Source organism: Terrapene carolina, unplaced genomic scaffold (assembly GCF_002925995.2).
Source record: "Terrapene carolina triunguis isolate 2854851 unplaced genomic scaffold, T_m_triunguis-2.0 Scaffold96, whole genome shotgun sequence".
NCBI lineage: Eukaryota > Metazoa > Chordata > Testudines > Emydidae > Terrapene > Terrapene triunguis.
In genome coordinates, this window is record NW_020664447.1 from 39,175,810 (window position 1) to 39,193,943 (window position 18,134).

Here is an 18,134-nt window from a genome sequence, read left to right on the forward strand (position 1 = left end):
TTAGCACAGAGGAGTCCACAAGCCATAAAGAGATAAACCTAATTGCGTCTTTCTGGACATTTCCTGATCTACTTATGTGTCTGGGGTTTCAAATGAGTCAGTTCTAGGTATAATTTAATGATTTTTCATACCGTGCTTAAAGCTTTTTACAGCATAGTTCCAGCCCTGTTTTTGCTCTGTCCCCTCTCCCTGGAGAACAACAGACAAACAGACAAAAGGGGAGTCTTGTTTCAATTTTTAAAAGTTCTAGTCTTCCCATTGGCTCTTTTGGTCAGGTGCCCACTCCCTTCCTTTTACCTATGGGCATTTTTAACCCTTTACAGGTAAAGCAAGTAGAGAACAGCTACTAACAGAAATTTTGTAGCTAACTGGCTGGCTGGCTGTCCATAAAAGGGAGCTACCCCTCCTTCATTTATCCCAACAGGTCGTGGGCAATTAACAAAAATTCATGGCTTGTGACCTGTCCATGACTTTTACTATAAATACCCATGATTAAATCTCTGCTCCTAGGGCACTGTTGCTTTGGGGGGCCCCCGTTCCAGCTGTTGAGGCTGACTGCCCCCAGTGGCCTGCTGCTCCGAGGCCTCTGGGGACTACTCTTCCGACAGCCTCCGAGGCCTCCCGCTCCGGCAGTCCCTGGGACCGATGCTCGGGCACTCCCCGGGGCCACTTCTCCAGCTATCCCCGGGAATGCTGCTGCTCAGGTGCTCCCTGGGGCCAGCCACATGACTGGTATGGCCCAAGAAGTCGCCTTGGGGTATCTGAGCAGCTGGTCCAGGGTCAGCCGCACCGGCCTCTGCAGCTGTGGAGTCACAAAGGTTGCAGAAAGTCATGGAATTCATGACTTCAGTGACCTCCGTGACAGAATCACAGCCTTACTTATGAACAATATGCAGTAAAAGGGGATATTAGTGAGTCTGAAAAGTACAATCTCTTAATCCCCATTTTTTATCATTCATGTCTTTTTGTTTGTCAAGCAAATTAAAGGGACATAAGCAAATTGAACATCACACTTCTCTTTGGAAAATTTTAATACCTACTGTAATTACAACTTCACCAAAGATTACTAGTACTGAAAAATGTCAGTGGGTGAATTCTTTGTCAGTATATTTTTGTATATGACAGCATATTTTGTACAGTGAATTCTATTGTTTTCCCCTGCATAATCAATTACGTTGTGATCCTGCAAACTGCTCTTGTACCACATTAAAGGCAATGGAGTTCAGTATGAATGCAAGGATTCACCTGAACTGAGCAACTTGTCAGATCAGTGCCGGCCTTAGTCAGCTTCTTTCTTGCTGAAAAGTCTCTAATAAACATCATCAGGGAAACAGAGAATCTCTCTTTTAAAAAATCCTCTTAATTTTTTTTTTTTAAAACTCCAGAGCCTACTATTCAAAGGGTGCTCTATTGGAAGCTGGAGTATTTCAAAATTGTTGGATTTGGGGGGGAAAAAAAAATTGGGTTGACATAGTCTCTTTTTAAAGTTGTGAGAATTCAGTTTGCTCATTCCTCCTGTAATGTGCTGTAAGAAAAGTTCACATGGAGGGAGTGGTTCTTAGTTCTTTAAAAACTACTTTTTAGCAACAAAGTACCATCAGAGTTTTGACCAAGAGGTCTGGAATTATAACCACCTGTTCTGACAGAAATGGGCTTCTATAAGATGAGCTTTCAGCAAATTAGGTAAAACTTGACTTACAATAACAGGAAGAAGCACTAGAGCATAGATCTGAAAGTCAGGTCTGTGTTATCTATACTTCTGCTTTTGGAAGGAACCTAAATGAAAGTGTAAGCTGTGTTTGGTCTATGTAGAACAAAGATTTCGCTACACGTGTCTAGAATTGTGAGACAAATCTAAGGCAGCACTGTGACTATAATGCGTATTGCCAGTATTTTAAATCATGTTTATAGGAGCAAAAATGTTAGCCAGTATTTCTGAAAACTTGCACATTTACACTTCATCTCTTTGTGAAGGAATGGGAAGCTCAGCCTTGAATGCTCTGAACATACTAATGCTTCTGGAAAAACTAAAATCAGTTCCTCAGTTAGAAGCACAGAAGGATATGATCAACTGGATACTGCAGGTAAACAATGCAGAAGCCAAGTGTGATTTGGCTTTAACAATTCAGCATTTTAAAAGAAAGAAGTTTGTGACGCTTTAGCTAATGCAGTAGACACTGTTCACACCTGCCGTGATCTCTTCAGTATCCTATTGCGTTGAAAAGCTTATTTTTTTCAGTTGCTGAGATGAGATGATTTTTTTTTCTTATGTACACCACATGCTAATACAGAATCCAGTGCATGAAGGGGTTACTACTTAAAATTTTGTAAGTCAAAATTTTAGCTAAATAATATTTAATAGTGACTTTTTAAAAAAACTTTCCAATTGCCTTAAATAACTCAGTATTTATATTTCTATAACTTCATTATTCAAGATATTTTAAATAGTAGAGAAGTAAAGAAGCTTTGGTGACACATCTGTCTGTATTAGTAAAATTGGAAAGTTTTTAAAGGTCTGTTAAAATCTTTTTTTTTTTTTTTTTGGAGAGGGTTAAACACTTTGTGGAATCAGTCTTCAAATTAAATGGCTAAAGTGGAAAATTACTTTATAAAAAGCACAAAGGTGTATAAATTAAATTTAAAATGTTTAAATTAGAGGTTTTCAAGATTTCTGATAAGATAAGAAAATTGTTGGACCAACAAATCCAAACTTAAAAGTACAACCTTAACTTTCACAATTTTTGTTTTTTTTAATGGGATGTTAGATCAATATATGGGTTTGTTTGCATTTAATTTTCTATATATTTTTAAAAAAGAGGAAAATCTGAGGCTGCAGTTCAGAGGCAATTTCCAACTGTAGATTTTTGTTGTTATTTTAGTGTTGTCTAATTCACCTTCAGTCAAATGTCAGTCTCTGAAATTGTTAGACCAAAAGACGAATGTCTCCAAGTTAGGAATATGTAAAATTGAAGATGTAATCCCCCCCCCCCCCCCCCCCCCCCAAAAAACTGCTATAAAAATTCATTTAACATAACATTAACTTAACCTGACATTCCGCAAAAAGGAAGCAGCTGGTATTCTTTTTATGAAACTGAGTAGCAAGAAGAAATATGCATCAAGTTTCATAAAGGGAAAAGTGGTTTAATATTAAGGTGTGCTGAGGACGTCTATCAAATGATCCTTTTGATAGTGTTTCAGAAGCATAGTGTTGATATTTAAAGTTGAGGCTAATTCTCTAAAACTGAATAACTGAGGCCTTGGCTACACTGGCGCTGTACAGCGCTGCAACTTGCTGCGCTCAGGGGTGTGAAAACTCCCTCCCCCGAGTGCAGCGCTGTAAAGCGCCAGTGTAATCAGCGCCTGCTGCGAGACAGCTCTTGCAGCGCTGGCGGCGCGACTACACTCGCGCTTCACAGCGTTGCTGCGGCAGCGCTGTGAATTCCCAAGTGTAGCCAAGGCCTAAGATTACTATGCAAGATGAGGATTAGGGAGGAGGTTGTCTTAAGAAATTTGTCATGGGTTAGAGAGCTTTTCACCTCTGGGTTTGCTAGTTTAAATAATGCGCTGGACGGTAGTGACTGAACATTATTACCACATGATGTCCCTTTAGTAGCCTATATGAAATGATTTGGCATTGGTGATCATTTCTTAGTGAATAGAGATTCTTATGACAGAACATCACACTAATTTCTACTAATTAGCATCCTTGTTAGTAGTTTTCACAATGGCTAAGGACTGAATAGACCAGAGAAACTGAACTACCCTCTCACATCTAGAGGTGCTCTTTCCAGTTGTGGGGTTGGAGGCACATTGGTATTGTGGGAAAACTTGCACTGACTCAGTAGAGGCTTTCCATACTTTGATAGCTCCAAGTACATTTTTATCAACATGAAATTCTCAAAAAATGTTTGACCTTTTAACAGCCCTTAGGTTCAGTTATACGGCATGCACAATCCAGTCACATTTTATATTCTCTTAACACCTAAATCTCTATTCCCAGATGTTTGACACAGTGAAACGATTGAGAGAAAAATCAAGTTTGGCAACAGCAGCAACTACATCAGGATCAGAAACTACAAAAGGCGATGAGGTAATAACAAACAGGGAAGGAACTGAAGAAATGTTCCACAGGGAGACATTTGTATTTACAGTTTTAAGGACCAATTTTCAAACATAAGTGCTTAAATGTAGGTACCTAAATCCATATTTGAGCATCTAAATACCAGTTTTAGGCATTAAGTGATGATATAATGTCTTAAACTGGTATTCTGGGGTATTTTAACAGGAGTGTTGTCAGAAAAATATGAGGGATAATTGTCCTGCTCTGCTCAGCACTGGTGAGGCCTCAGCTGGAGTATTGTGCCCAGGTTTGGGCGCCACACTTTAAGAAAGATGTGGACAAATTGGAGAAATCCAGAAAGATTAAAAAAAAAAAGATTAAAGGTTTAGAAAACCTGACTTATGATGAATGGTTAAAAAAATGAGTATATTTAGTCTTGAGAAAAGAATACTGAGAGGGGACCTGAAAACAGTTCAAATTCATTATAAAGAGGAGAGTGATTGTTCTCCTTGTCCACTGAAGGTAAGACAAGAAGTAATGGGCTTAAGCTATAGCAGGGGAGATTTAGATTAGATATTAAGAAAAGCTTTCTAAGTACGGTACAAGGACAGTTAAGTACTGAAATAGGTTGTGAAATCTCCATCTTTGGAGGTTTTTAAGAACTGGTTAGACAAATGCCTCTCAGGGATGGCCTAGGTATACTCAGTCCTGCCTCAGCCCAGTGGGCTGGACAAGAGGACTCCTTGAGGTCCCTTCCAGTTCTATGATTCTGTGGTTTAAGTACTTAAATCCAAAGTTAGATATGCAAGTTTGAAAAGTAGGTGCTTACTGTGCACTTGTTTCACCCTGATAATGATAGCTACAAGGTTTCCATAGAGAATTTGTTACAGTACAACAACTGCAAAAGAACAAGAAGAAATCTCTTTCCTCTGACCACTAACTCTACTGCATGCCAACATTTAGTTGGAATTTGGTAAATATTTAATGTGTGCTTCCTCGGGCCATAGGTGGAGATGTAAGGGATGGTGCATGGTTTATGATTTATGCAGTGTTGTAGCCGTATTGGTCCCAGGATATTAGAAAGACAAGGTGGGTGAGGTAGTATCTTTTATTGGACCGACTTTTGTTGGCGGGAGAGAGAAGCTTTCAAGCTTACGCAGAACTTTTCTTCAGGTCTGGAAAATGTACTCAGAGTAGCACAGCTAAATACAAGGTGGAACAGTTTACTTAGCATAGTAGTTAACACATATTTCAAGGGACCATTCAAGCTGAAGTGGCCTGCTGAAACCCCTCCCATCATAGGGAGGTAAGGAGGGGCAAGGGGAAGCAGCTGGGGGTTTGTTAGTGGGTTATAGATTGTTGTAATAAGCCATAAATCCAGTCTCTCTCTTCAGTTGATAATTTTTAGTGTCTAGCAAGGTTATGAATTTAAGCTCCCAGGCTCGTCTTTTGAAAGTATTGTGCAGGTTTTCTTTGAGGATGAGGACTGATATCTCAGATGTAGAATGTAAGTTCATTCAAGATCATAGTGCTTGTCAAGGCTGCTTCCCCACTTTGAACTTTAGGGTACAAATGTGGGGGCCTGCATGAAAACTTCTAAGCTTAACTACCAGCTTAGATCTGGTCCGCTGCCACCATTCCCAAGGCTAATTCCCTTCCCTGGGAAGCCTTGAGAAACCTCTCACCAATTCCCTGGTGAATACAGATCCAAACCCCTTGGATCTTAAAACAAGGAGAAATTAACCATCCCCCCTCTTTCCTTCCACCAACTCCTGGTGAATACAGATCCAACCCCCTTGGATCTTAAAACAAGGAGAAATTAACCATCCCCCCTCCTTTCTCCCACCAACTCCTGGTGAATACAGATCCAACCCCCTAGGATCTAAAAAACAAGGAAAAATCAATCAGGTTCTTAAAAAGAAGGCTTTTAATTAAAGAAAAAGGTAAAAATCATCTCTGTAAAATCAGTATGGAAAATAACTTTACAGGGTAATCAAACTTAAAGATCTCAGAGGACCCCACTCTAGTCTTAGGTTCAAAGTACAGCAAACAAAGATAAACACTCTAGTAAAAGGTACATTTACAAGTTGAGAAAACAAAGGAAAACTAACACGCCTTGCCTGGCTGTTTACTTACAAGTTTGAAATATGAGAGGCTTGTTTAGAAAGATGTGGAGAACCTGGATTGATGTCTGGTCCCTCTCAGTCCCGAGAGCAAACAACCCCTAAACAAAGAGCACAAACAAAAGCCTTTCCCCCCACCAAGATTTGAAAGTATCTTGTCCCCTTATTGGTCCTTTGGGTCAGGTGTCAGCCAGGTTACCCGAGCTTCTTAACCCTTTACAGGTAAAAGGATTGTGGAGTCTCTGGCCAGGAGGGATTTTATAGTACTGTACACAGGAGTGTTGTTACCCTTCCCTTTATAGTTATGACAGTGCTTGTCTGGTTTCACCTACATTGTTGTAATTGGGGCATTTAAGGCAAAGGATGACGTAAATCTCATGTTGTGATAGGCATGTGTAGGACTCATGGATCTTGGAAGGTGTTTGATCATTGTAGTGGAGATATATCTGCAGGTTTTGCATCTATTTTGGCAATGTCTGCTGTTTTGAGTTGGTGTGTCCTGGTCTCTGGGGAGCTTGCTTCTAATGATGAACTTGGAGTGGTTGGGGCAGGAGGTTGTTTGAAGGCCAGAAGAGGTGAAGATTTCATTCATTATGGGGTCCCTATTGAGTTTGCGTTGTAGTTGTTTGATACCCCATATGGGTTCCAGTGTAGGTTAATGTAAGGGGTCAGACTCACCCCTGCGGCTCCTCCCACTTGTCTCTCAGGGAATTAGCTCGATTTCCAGCCCGGAGCGCCCTCTGCAGGCCAGTGATCTGCCTTGTCACTGGCCCCTGTGTCCCTCCCAGGACCCTGGTGCCCCTTTCTCTGGGTGCTGCCCCCTGGCAGTACCCACACACTCTGGGTCTCCCCTCCCAGGGGAACCCCCACTCACTAACCCCACCTCGCCTCAGTGTAAGGCTACTGCCAGTAACCATCTAGCCCCACTCCCTGGGGCAGACTGCAGTATCAGCCACTCATCACAGGCAAGGCTGGGTTTGGACCTGCTGCCTTTGCCTACCCCTGGGCTGCCCTCTGCAACTCCTAGTACCTGTTGGCCCAATGCTAGGCCACAGCCTGGGCTTTCCAGGCTGGAGCTCCCCAGCTCCTCTGCCTTTCTCCAGCCCTGCTCCACTCAGGTACCCTGTCTCAAGCTTCCTGCAGCCAGGCCCTTCTCTCTCTGAATGCAGAGACTGAGAGTCTCCTGGCTCAAGCCTTTATAGGGCCAGCTGGGCTCTGATTGGGGTGTGGCCCAGCTGCAGCTGCTTCCCCCAATCAGCCCAGCTCTTTCCTTCCACAGCCCCAGCCCTCTGCAGGGCTGGCTTTAACCCTTCCCAGGCAGGAGCAGGTGACCATCCCGCTACAGGTAGCAAGTGATAACTGAGGTGTGCAGTTGGAGGGAGTTTTATTTCTGTATTGAAGCAGGTTCTCTCGAGATACTTGGATGGCCTGTTTCATGATGTAATCTACTTCTCTGGTGGATTGGCCTTCTTTGGTGAAGGTGGTTTTGAGGCTGTTAAGGTGTATATCCTGGACTTTCTGCTCAGAGTGCCTGGCTGTACATAACTGATTTCTTGGGGTGGTTACTGGATCTGTGAAGGTAGGTGTGGCGATATATGGGTTTCTTGTGTATATATTTTGTCTGTAGGGTTCTATTATTGAAGCTGATCATGGTGTCCAGGAAGTTGATGCTCGTGTGGAAGTGTTCAAGAGAGTTTAATGGACGGGTGGTGGTTGTTGAAATTGTGATAGAAATTTGTGAGGGAGCTTAAGTCATCTGTCCAGAGGATGAAAATATCATTGGTTTCGTGGTGTATTTGTCCAATGCTGAGAAATACAGGTCCGCTTAAAAACAGCTGTAAAATTTACACTAGCCATCAGTAGGTCAATCTTCTAATCTGTTTCAGACCATCAAAATGTAGCTCTGACTTGATAAACTGTAAGATCTACTCAACATTTGGCTAACGCTGGTAAAAGGGTGAACAAGAATTGGGCTGCTTTGATTACACTGTATAAGTCAGGTTGTTTTGATGACTTCATCTTTTGCAAGGGTATTGTGTAATTTTGAATTGGGGTCTTAAGTAAATAAAGAATGACCGGTGTTTCAGATGTTTTAATTAAAACTTTCTGTATTTTTGAATTCATAGACATGTTCTACTAATGCCTTGAGAGCCTAATCAGCTTTTAAGATTTGTTTTACAACTTTTAGATTGTTTGGGGTTTTTTTTTGTTGTGGTTTGTTTTACCATCATGGGATGCACAGTTTTATTGGGAAATTTGATGGGAGCAATTAGAATTCTACTTTTGAGAATACTACTTGGTATTTTTTAGTTCTTCTTAATCTATAATTTTTACTACTGTTTCCTAATAAGACTCCGAGCACTCAAGACAAAGAGAAGGCTGAACGGAAGAGGAAGGCAGAAGCTGCCAGGCTGCATCGCCAGAAGATAATGGCCCAGATGTCTGCTTTACAGAGGAATTTCATTGAAACTCATAAACTCCTGTATGAACACACACAAGAGACACAGGGAAGAGAGGACTCTGTTATGGAGGAGGAGAGGTGAGACGAGACAGATATCCAGAGTTCTGATGAAAAAATTAATTTCCTAAAAAGTGGTTATAGCTACATAAGGTTTAATAGTTCAGTTGATGGATAAAGTGCATCATCCCAATCAGTAACCCTGTATCTCTTACTACTTATATTTTTCAATGCCCTGGATTAGAGAATCCTGTGTAAATTAGCAGCTAAATACTAATGTCAGAAGGCCAAATCAGTTAGGGAGACACCAGACCTGCTTGCTACATAAGATGAACTATGGAAATATATTCTTCAGGTAAAAGATATGTTACCTAACATTTCAGAAAACAATGACTTCATTATAAAACACCCCTAGTTGATATTACTATAGTTTAGGTGATAATGGGCTTTCCTTTTTGAAGACCTAATTTGAGTGTTTAATTCAGCAGAATCTTAACATACAAGGTCCTGCACAGAAGCTGGTATTTTTGAAATTTAAGTTGGAAAAAAATAACTTATTGCACTCATAACCCAAACTGCTTTTTTTCAGAATGTGATTTTGTACATCATTAATCCCCAGAATTGTTTGGTCTCTTTATAATTGTAGAAGGAAAAGAAATAGACTTTAAAAAAAAAAGTCATATTTTAAATGGCTGGATAATGTTATGATCAGCAATCACATGTAATTACACATCCCAGGATAGAGATACTCAAATCCTGTGCTGTAGTGCACAGACTGATCACTGTAAGGTTCAGGAAAAAAGTCCTCTTGTACAGCATTTATTTGCCTAGGTGCATTGTGGATTTCTTTTGAAGCATCAGATACTGGCCACATTAGTTTCTGAATTTGATGAACTAATGATCATCTGACCCAGTATGGCAAATCCTGCTTTTACTGCACAGGGCAGTAATCCTTTGTTCCTCATTTTGTAGTATTTATAATGAAGACTTCGTACTTATCCATCTCTTTTAGTCCCTATGTTCTCTTGGCTATCTGGTTACGTTATAGTCTATCTGCTAAATTTTAGTCGTGTGAAGTGTGGGGTTTTTGTTTTATTGTTTTAAAGCTGGTCTAGTGGGAACAAAATGTGCTCCGATTCAGGGGACTGAAATTCAGATTCAATCACAATAGGAAGCGTCTCTTGTCATTCATGAGTGACTGTGTCTAGTTGATGCTAGGAGTAGAATTGTCAGGCTTGAGTAAGAGCAATGGTGACTGTGCATGTGCAAGACCGAGAGAGAAAGAGTGCTCCAAGTTTGCACTACAAAATTTGTCAATCTGGGTTGTAATGAGACATGATTTATGTCTGATATAGCTGTGCTGGCGAAAGTTTCTGCTGTAGATGCAGTTAAACAGTCAAAACTATGTGTTAGCCAATGTAGCTTATTTTGTTTGGGGAGGAGGGCCTGGAATAAATTATGCAAGTAAAAATACAATTTTGCCAGCATAAGCTGTGTCCAGACCAGGAGCACTTTTATACTATCACCAGCATAGCTATATTGACAAAGCAGTCCTACTGTAGACCTGGCCTAATGTATGATTTGTGAAAAAGAGGGTGCATAAGATAAAAGGCAGAAAATAAGATAACTCAGATGAATGACCAAAAACCAATGCAGTAATTTCTGCCTGCTTTGTCATTTAAAAATTCAAGTTCTGTAAGACATCCTCAAACATGTAAATGCAAGGAAGCACCCTCTTAACTATTTCTCATTGCATCTTGCCTGAAAAATGGAAGTAAATTTGTGGCATCATCAAACAATAAATGGGATTTATTTCAGTATATCATAATAGATAACTGCCATATTCCGTCTTAAAGATGGTTGCATTTAGTGGTGACTGAAGCGATTCTGGTACGTTTATGTAAGGGTTTTTGCAGTAAAGTTACTGTTAAATAAAAGCAGTAAATTATAGTTTTAGATGCCTTCAAGAGGATCTTTATTTCTTTACAGGGAGCCTGCTAATTGTTTGTTGATCTTTGTCTTTGATGTTCTTACAGCATACCTTTGGCCATTGATTCTTCCAGAATTGCCTTGGGACCCAAGCGTGGTCCATCTATTACTGAAAAGGAAGTGTTGACCTGTATTCTATGTCAGGAGGAGCAGGAAGTGAGGCAGGAGAGTGCTGCGATGGTATTATCAGCTTGTGTCCAGAAATCCACTGCCTTAACTCAGCACAGGGGGAAAACTCTTGAACTCTCAGGTGGTAGGTGTATCTCTTCAGCTAAGAATATCAGCTGTTGCTGTTCTCTTCTTAGAACTCACTTCAGTGATGTTTAATTAACACTTTCAGCCAATCAGATTACTGAATAGTTACTTTTTTTAATGAAAAGTTAGTTAAGAATTTTAGTCATGTATTTTAGATGGGCTTAAAATCCTTACCATAAAACTAAAAATCAGCTGTGGAGGAGAATTTACTGCCATTCTCCCTTGTAAAACAAAGATGAATTCCATGTGTACATGACTCCTACTTGGAGTAAATAAAACGGTACAGATTAATCTTCCAAATTTGCTGAAGCAGTTGAGTTTTGTTCCTTAAACTGAAGAGCATGTATTCTAGCTCTGAAGATACAAAATGAGTGGCTATTTCTCTCTTGTATATTGATCCAACTGTAGAAATTGATTTTTAATTAGCTGTCCCTGTCTTGTTATAAACCACAACCAGTCATCTGTACAAATCCCGCTTATTCAAGTTTATTAACATAAACACAACAAGAATAGCCCAAACATTGGAGTGTGTAGAAAGATGATATCCATTTTTTTATTGTTTTTTCTTTATTATTTGTAATATGCTAGTGCCTAGGGACCCTAGTCATAGATAAGGACCCCATTTTGCCAGGTGCTGTACAAACACATCTTGGTACCAAAAATTTAAGTTAAATCACCGATAAAGATGCCATTGTATCCAGTGAAGCTCATCTCTAGTAACTTTTCTCAAATCCTTCCTGTAATATGATGCCAGGTTACCAAAGTAGCTGGGGAAATAAGGAAACAAATCTTCTTCGCTTGCCCAAGGCCACTTGCAGATAGATATTTTAACTCCCCTTTAGCAGCATATTCAGTTCTTCTGTAGCTCACTTAAAGGAACAGGTCTTTAAGTGATTCCCCTCTCTCCCCTCTCCCCCCCCACCCCCCACACACACACTTGGAGAGCTGCATGAGTGGGGAAAGTGTATGTGCCTGTGTATATGTTGACACCAGTATAAAAGTGGTCTGACACCAGGGTGCATTATATTATCACATTCTTCACTTGACTTTTAGCACCTGTAAGGTATAATTTACTATTACATGCAAGCAGAGGTCTTACTTTAAATTCTTTTCTACTTTCTTTGTGTTCATGTTATAGTACAAGCATATGTGTTCAAACAGAAAGAACTCCTTATGTGAGCTGGGTAGAACTATTGCCATTCAATTCTGTACTATTCAAGGCCACCTTTTTGTGAAAAATTAAATCCTACCCTGACTACATATTGCAACACAACAGAATCTGTTAAGTTTTCATAATGGTGTTGCCAATGATTTCTTGTATGTTAAGAATTACATAAGGCAAGCAAAAGATAGGCTTTGCTTTTGGATTTGGTACAGTAGTTCGAATGCTTGCTCATATCCATTCCAGTGGCAATGCTCGGGGTGAGCACACACCTACACTGGAAAGTTGTTTGTTTTGTTTTGTTTTCCCTCAATATCCGTCCGGTTGGCTCTGGTGCTCCCTGGAGTTACGCCCTCATAGTGCTGGTATATAGGGCCCCGCCACCCCCTCAGTTCCTTCTTACCGCCTGGAACAGTTGCTGGAACTGCTGCTTGTCCTTGCATTTTCCCACACATACCTCTCTCAGTGGACTTTGTTGATTATCTGTAAATAGCTCTTTATCTAGAGTTTAAGTTTCAGTTAGTAGCGGATTCCGCTTAGCAGGATTAGCCCTTCCCTGGCACGGGGGTATGCCTTGGTCCCCAGGGTTCAAGCATTGTGCGTTGTGCCATAAGCCGATACTGGTTAGTGACCCACATTTCAGCTGTCTCAAGTGTTTGGGGGAGGCCCACGTGCAGGAGCATTGCAGGATTTGCAAGTGCCTCAGGCTCAGAATGAAGGAGGGCAGGGACACTAAACTCAAATTCCTCCTTATGGAAGCAGCACTTCGTCCCCCTTTGGAACTGAATCACATTACCTGGCACTGAGTACTTTGGCTTCAGTAAGAAGTGTCCTGGCGTCTCTAAGAGGGATGCAGCGCTGTTCTGCTTTTCTGGGGCCCAGGGAGTACTCTGCGCCTATGGCCTAGGACTCCCAGCACTGACACTCATCTTTGGTGCCAACTCTGGCATGGGATTCTCAGCATCACTCTCCATCGCCAGTGCCAAGAAAGAAGCAGAGAAGTCAGACTCTGAGGTGGAGTTTTACACTTCCCGCAGCAGCAGAAACCGCTCGATTAGCAATGCCTAAGGCTACAATTTTATCATGGATATTTTTAGTAAAAGTCAACAAAAAATCACGGAAGCCATGACCTGTCCCTGACTTTTACTAAAAACATCCCTGATAAAATGGGAAGGGAAGAGGCTCCAGCGGCTGGGAGCTGCAGGGACCCCATTGCCCAGTGTCTGGGAGGGGTCCCCCTGCCACCCTGTGGGGCTTGGAGCGGGGGGAGGGAGGGGTTCCCTGCCACCCATGTCAGCAGGGGAGCTGTGGGGACCCCTGCCAAGGTTAGAGGCTGGGGAGCTGTGGGGCCCTTCCCCCGCCTGTGGCCACTGATCAGCTCAGGGGTCCCTCTCCTGGCGCAGCTGGTGGCTGTGGGAGGGCCCTGGCTACTTGCGGCGGCTGAGCTGCTGCAGTGGGGACCCCCTGCCAGCAGTGATGGCTGGGTAGCTCAGGGGTCACCGCCAGTGGAAGCTGGGCTGCTGAGGGTCCCCCGCTGCGGGCAGCGGCTGGTCAGCTGTAGGGCCCCAATGTCACAGAGGTCACTGGAAGTCACAGATTCCATGACTTCCACAACCTCCATGACATAATCTTAGCTGTAGCGATACCCATTGGCTGAGATGACCTAGGGCATCCCACCGACAGTCTGGCCACTGGGGCAGTGGCAGATGCCACTACAATGGCCATTCTGGAATTCCTGGGCTTTTCAGCCAGTCCAGGGTCTACACTCAAGGAAGTCCTACTCCGTTGCATTGGAGTCAAGAGCTCTTGCACCACCTACCTTGGAGCAGGGACCAGGCCTTGATACCAAACCCGGTACCAAACTGCAAGACCCAGCACCACAGGATTTAGCTGGTGCAGAGGCTGAGGAACAAGGCTCCTTACTCCTCTTCCTCCTCTCCCAACGAGGCAATGGTGGGAACAAGTATAGCACCTTCCCAGGATGACTACAGGACGCACTGGGAGCTCCTCAGGAGGGTAGTTCAGAACTCTGGGGGTCCTCAGAGACCACCTGAGGAATCACCCCATCACCACAGCAAGGAACTGCTTAAAGTTCCTGGGGCATATGGTATCACGTGAGACTATGGCTCAGATCTCTCCAGGCTTGGTTAGTGTCTGTTTACGCACCAAGCCGACACGATCTGGACAGGGTGGTCTCGCTTCCCCCATTGGTCATTTCCACCTTCCTTTGGTAACTAGACCCCCGGACAGTATGTGCAGGAGTCCCAGTCCCAAGACCCCAACTGTCAATGTCTCTCGTTACAGGTGATGGTAAGAGGAGGCCCAATTGGGGACGCTCAGGGCCTGTGGTCCATGGAAGAGCTGTTGTTACACATCAGTGTGAGGGAACTGAGGGTGTGCGCCTAGCCTGCCACTCATTCCAACCCCAATTGGAGGGCAACTGCATGTTGATCCTTACAGACAACACAACAGCAATATTTTACATAAATAGACAGGGCAGAGCACGCGCCTCTCTCCTATGCCAGGAAGCTCTTTGCTTGTGGGAATTCTGCATAGCTCATTGAATCCACCTCAAAGCCTCTTACCTCCCAGGGTTGCAGAACGAGTTAGTGGATCATCTCAGCAGATCCTTTTCCCACCATCACGAGTGGTCCATTCATCTGCGAACCACAGTTAGAGAACCTCTGGTCTATTAGGTTTCACCTAGCTGCAATCTCGGCCTTTCACCTATGGGTGAATGGCTGGTCGATCTTCTTGAATGCAATCTGTGGTTGTTTTCTTAAGGGTTGAAGCGGCTATACCCCCAGGTATGCCACCCACTCCGTCCCTGGGACCTCAACTTGGTGCTAGCAAGGCTAACTGGTACCCCATTCAAACTGCTGGCAAGGTGCTCCTTGCTCTACCTGTCCTGGAAGGTGGCCTTCCTGGTCCATTAGTTCTGCCAGAAAGGTCTCAGAGATCCAAGCTCTTACTTCAGAACCACTGTACACTGTCGTCTTAAAGAACAAGATGCACACCTTGCCTTCCTACCAAAGGTGATCTCACAATTCCATAGTAACCAGGATATCTTCCTACCAGTCTTCTACTCGAAACCACATGCTAACAAGGAGGAACAGAGACTCCAAGCATGCACTAGCATTTTACATAGAAAGGACAAAACCCTTTCTGAAATCCACTCAGCTCTTCATAGCCGTTGCAGACAGAATGAAAGACTGTCCAGTCTTGGCCCAGAAGATTTCATCATGGATCACTTCCTGTATCCACACATGCTACGACCTAGCGAAGGTCCCGGCTCCTCCCTTGACAGCCCATTTTACAAGAGCTCAGGTATCATCTGAAGCGTTTGTGGCGCAAGTTCCAATTCAGGACATCTGTAGAGTGGCAACGTGGTAGTCAGTCAACCTTCTCAACCTTTTTCTTTGAGACCACCCAACATGCTATAAAATATCCACAGCCCACTTGTGCAACAATAACTAGTTTTCTGCATATAAAAGCCAGGCTGGCATTGGGGGATAGCAAGCAGGGCAGTTGCCTGGGGCTCCATGCCACAGGGGGACCTGCAAAGCTACATTGCTCAGGCTTTGACTTCAACACTGGGTAGTGGGGCTCAGGGCCCCGGGCTTCAGCCCCATGCAGTCGGGCTTCAGCTTTCTGCCTTGGCTTTTTAATGCTGGCCCTGCTTGGTGGACCCCATGAAACCTGCTTGTGGTCCCCTAGGGAGCCCTGGACCCCTAGTTGAAAACCACTGCATTACACCATCACCCGACAACCCAGAGACAATGTGGGTTTCGGCCGAGTGATGTTTCAGTCAGCATGCCAATGAACTCCGAACCTTCCACTGGTGCAACTGCTTGGGAGTCACCTACTTTGGAATAGACATGAGCAAGCACTCGAAGAAACAAAAATAGTTACTAACCTTCCGTAACTGTTGTTCATCGAGATGTGTTGCTCGTTACCTCCCCCTCCTGCCTGCCGCTCTGTTGAAGTTAGCTGGCAAGAAGGAACAGGGGGCAGTGGGGCCCTATATGCCAGCGCTTTGAAGGTGTGACTCCAGGGGGCCCCAGAGCTGACCCGACAGATACCACTGAGGGAAATACTTTCCGGTGGCAGTGGTCGGGGCTAGCACACAACTACATTGGAATGGACTTGAGCAACACATCTCAAAAAAACAACAGTTACGGAAGGCTAGTAACCTTTTTTTCACATCAGCTTGGTGATATCTATTGTTGAAAGTGTAGGTGATCATTTGGAGAATCTTCTGTTGCTGACCTCCATCACCAAATACTGGAACAAAGACAGTACAGCTGAAATCCCAGGCAGATAAAGTGATTAAACATACTGATGCCTTTTTCCAAAAGATAATTCAACAGAGAAGGACGTTCATTTATTGACTGACCATTGATTTCAGATTTCATTGTTTTTCTTTGGTAATTTCACATTAAGATAGGGCTTGATGGAACAAGGGGTGGAACTGTGGCAACATAGTTTTGCTTGTGCTCACCTGTCAGGGCATTATTATAAAGAAGCTTGCAAAACCAAATTTTTAACTTGAATGTGCTTACTGTGGAAAAATGAAAACTTAGCGGGGTTTTTGTCTGTATTGACCAAATGTACTCTAGTATTCTTTTAATCTTTTTGCTCCCCTTCTGTCTTTCCAGATACATTAGATCCTCTTTTCATGGATCCAGATTTGTCCTGTGGAACCCATACAGGAAGCTGTGGTCATGTAATGCATGCAGCCTGCTGGCAGAAGTAAGAGGATATCTTTGCAATACTCTTTCATATTTTATCTCTGATTGGTGTCTAAAGTTTCTAAGGCCTGGTCTACACTACGACTTTAATTCGGATTTAGCTGCGTTAATCCGAATTAACCCTTCACCCGTCCACACTACAGAGCCAGTTAATTCGAATTAAAGGGCACTTAAAATCGATTTCTGTACTCCACCTCGACGAGCGGAGTAGAGCCTAAATTGATTTTGTTAATTCGAATTAGGGTTAGTGTGGCCGCACACCACCGAATTACTGTGTTTAAATTAATGGGGTAGTGTGGCCGCACACCACCGAATTAATGTGGTTAAAAACCGAATTAAGGTGCTTAGTGTGGCCGCGCACAATCGAATTTATACAACCTGTTTCCCAAATTCGAATTATCTAAATTCGGATTAATCCTGTAGTGTAGACATACCCTAAGAGTATACCAGCACAACAATACAAAATATTGACGTTCAAATAAGAAGTCAGCCAGTCCAAGTACTCAACCAGAAAAAATCAAAGAAATCTGGTACAAGAGCAGTCTCAAAAACCAACAGGAGGAGCCAAGTCCCCATTGGCCTAAAAAATAGTCTAAGTCGGGTAAAACTGGTCAAGAGCAAGAAGCCACCTCTCATAAATGGGACTTGCATCATGCCCCTAAGTAGCCAACAAGGGACTCTGATAAATCTCCAGGAGAGTTACACAGCACATAATCTTTGACCATGTATGCATGTCACTAGACCAGGCCTGACTACACTTAAGGACCAAAGCAGGCCTGCCCCAGCCAATCATAACTGTCAAGTCAGGACACTGCAATTGCCTCTAGACCGAAATACTTAAGGACTTGACTCCGAAGGGCTTTTTGTCTATCAGTGCTTTTATATCACAATGAGTAACATGTTGGTTAGAAAGAGACACAAATAAATATTGACAAAAAGCCTTAGATTGATTGAAGCTGTGAAAAATAAAGTTAGAAATTTCATCACAGTGAGGTATCAGAAAGATGTGAAGAGCTGGATCACTATTATAAGTTACTTTGTGATATCACATGATACAGACAATATCTTGGAGGCTTTTTGATTTTTATATTTGTATGTGTCGGTTGGCTATAAATAGTCTAGTTATACGTTCAGTGCTTATCTATTTTTAATGTTTTTATGGTAAATATCAGCATAAAACAAATAAGCACTCTAAAATCGTACAGAAAAATGTTCCTTGAGTATTCTACATGAATGACTTCTATTCTTGGCAGATCCTATCCACATACATCTAAATAGAACAACATTGGAACCCAGTTTCCATGCCCTTATTAAGAAAAAGTTAACTTACTCTGTG

At 42.8% G+C, this 18,134-nt stretch overlaps 1 protein-coding gene across 2 annotated transcripts in view; it reads left to right on the forward strand.

Annotated features, from left to right (window-relative positions):
- Window positions 1-18,134, forward strand: part of UBR1 (ubiquitin protein ligase E3 component n-recognin 1) — a 142,000-nt gene that overhangs the window by 79,358 nt on the left and 44,508 nt on the right. For both annotated transcript variants that reach the window (XM_026651302.2, XM_026651303.2), the window contains exons 27-31: window positions 1,975-2,084; window positions 4,001-4,090; window positions 8,535-8,722; window positions 10,678-10,883; window positions 16,706-16,799. In XM_026651302.2, the coding sequence (XP_026507087.1) occupies window positions 1,975-2,084; window positions 4,001-4,090; window positions 8,535-8,722; window positions 10,678-10,883; window positions 16,706-16,799 (688 nt within the window). The remainder of the gene's footprint in view (window positions 1-1,974; window positions 2,085-4,000; window positions 4,091-8,534; window positions 8,723-10,677; window positions 10,884-16,705; window positions 16,800-18,134) is intronic.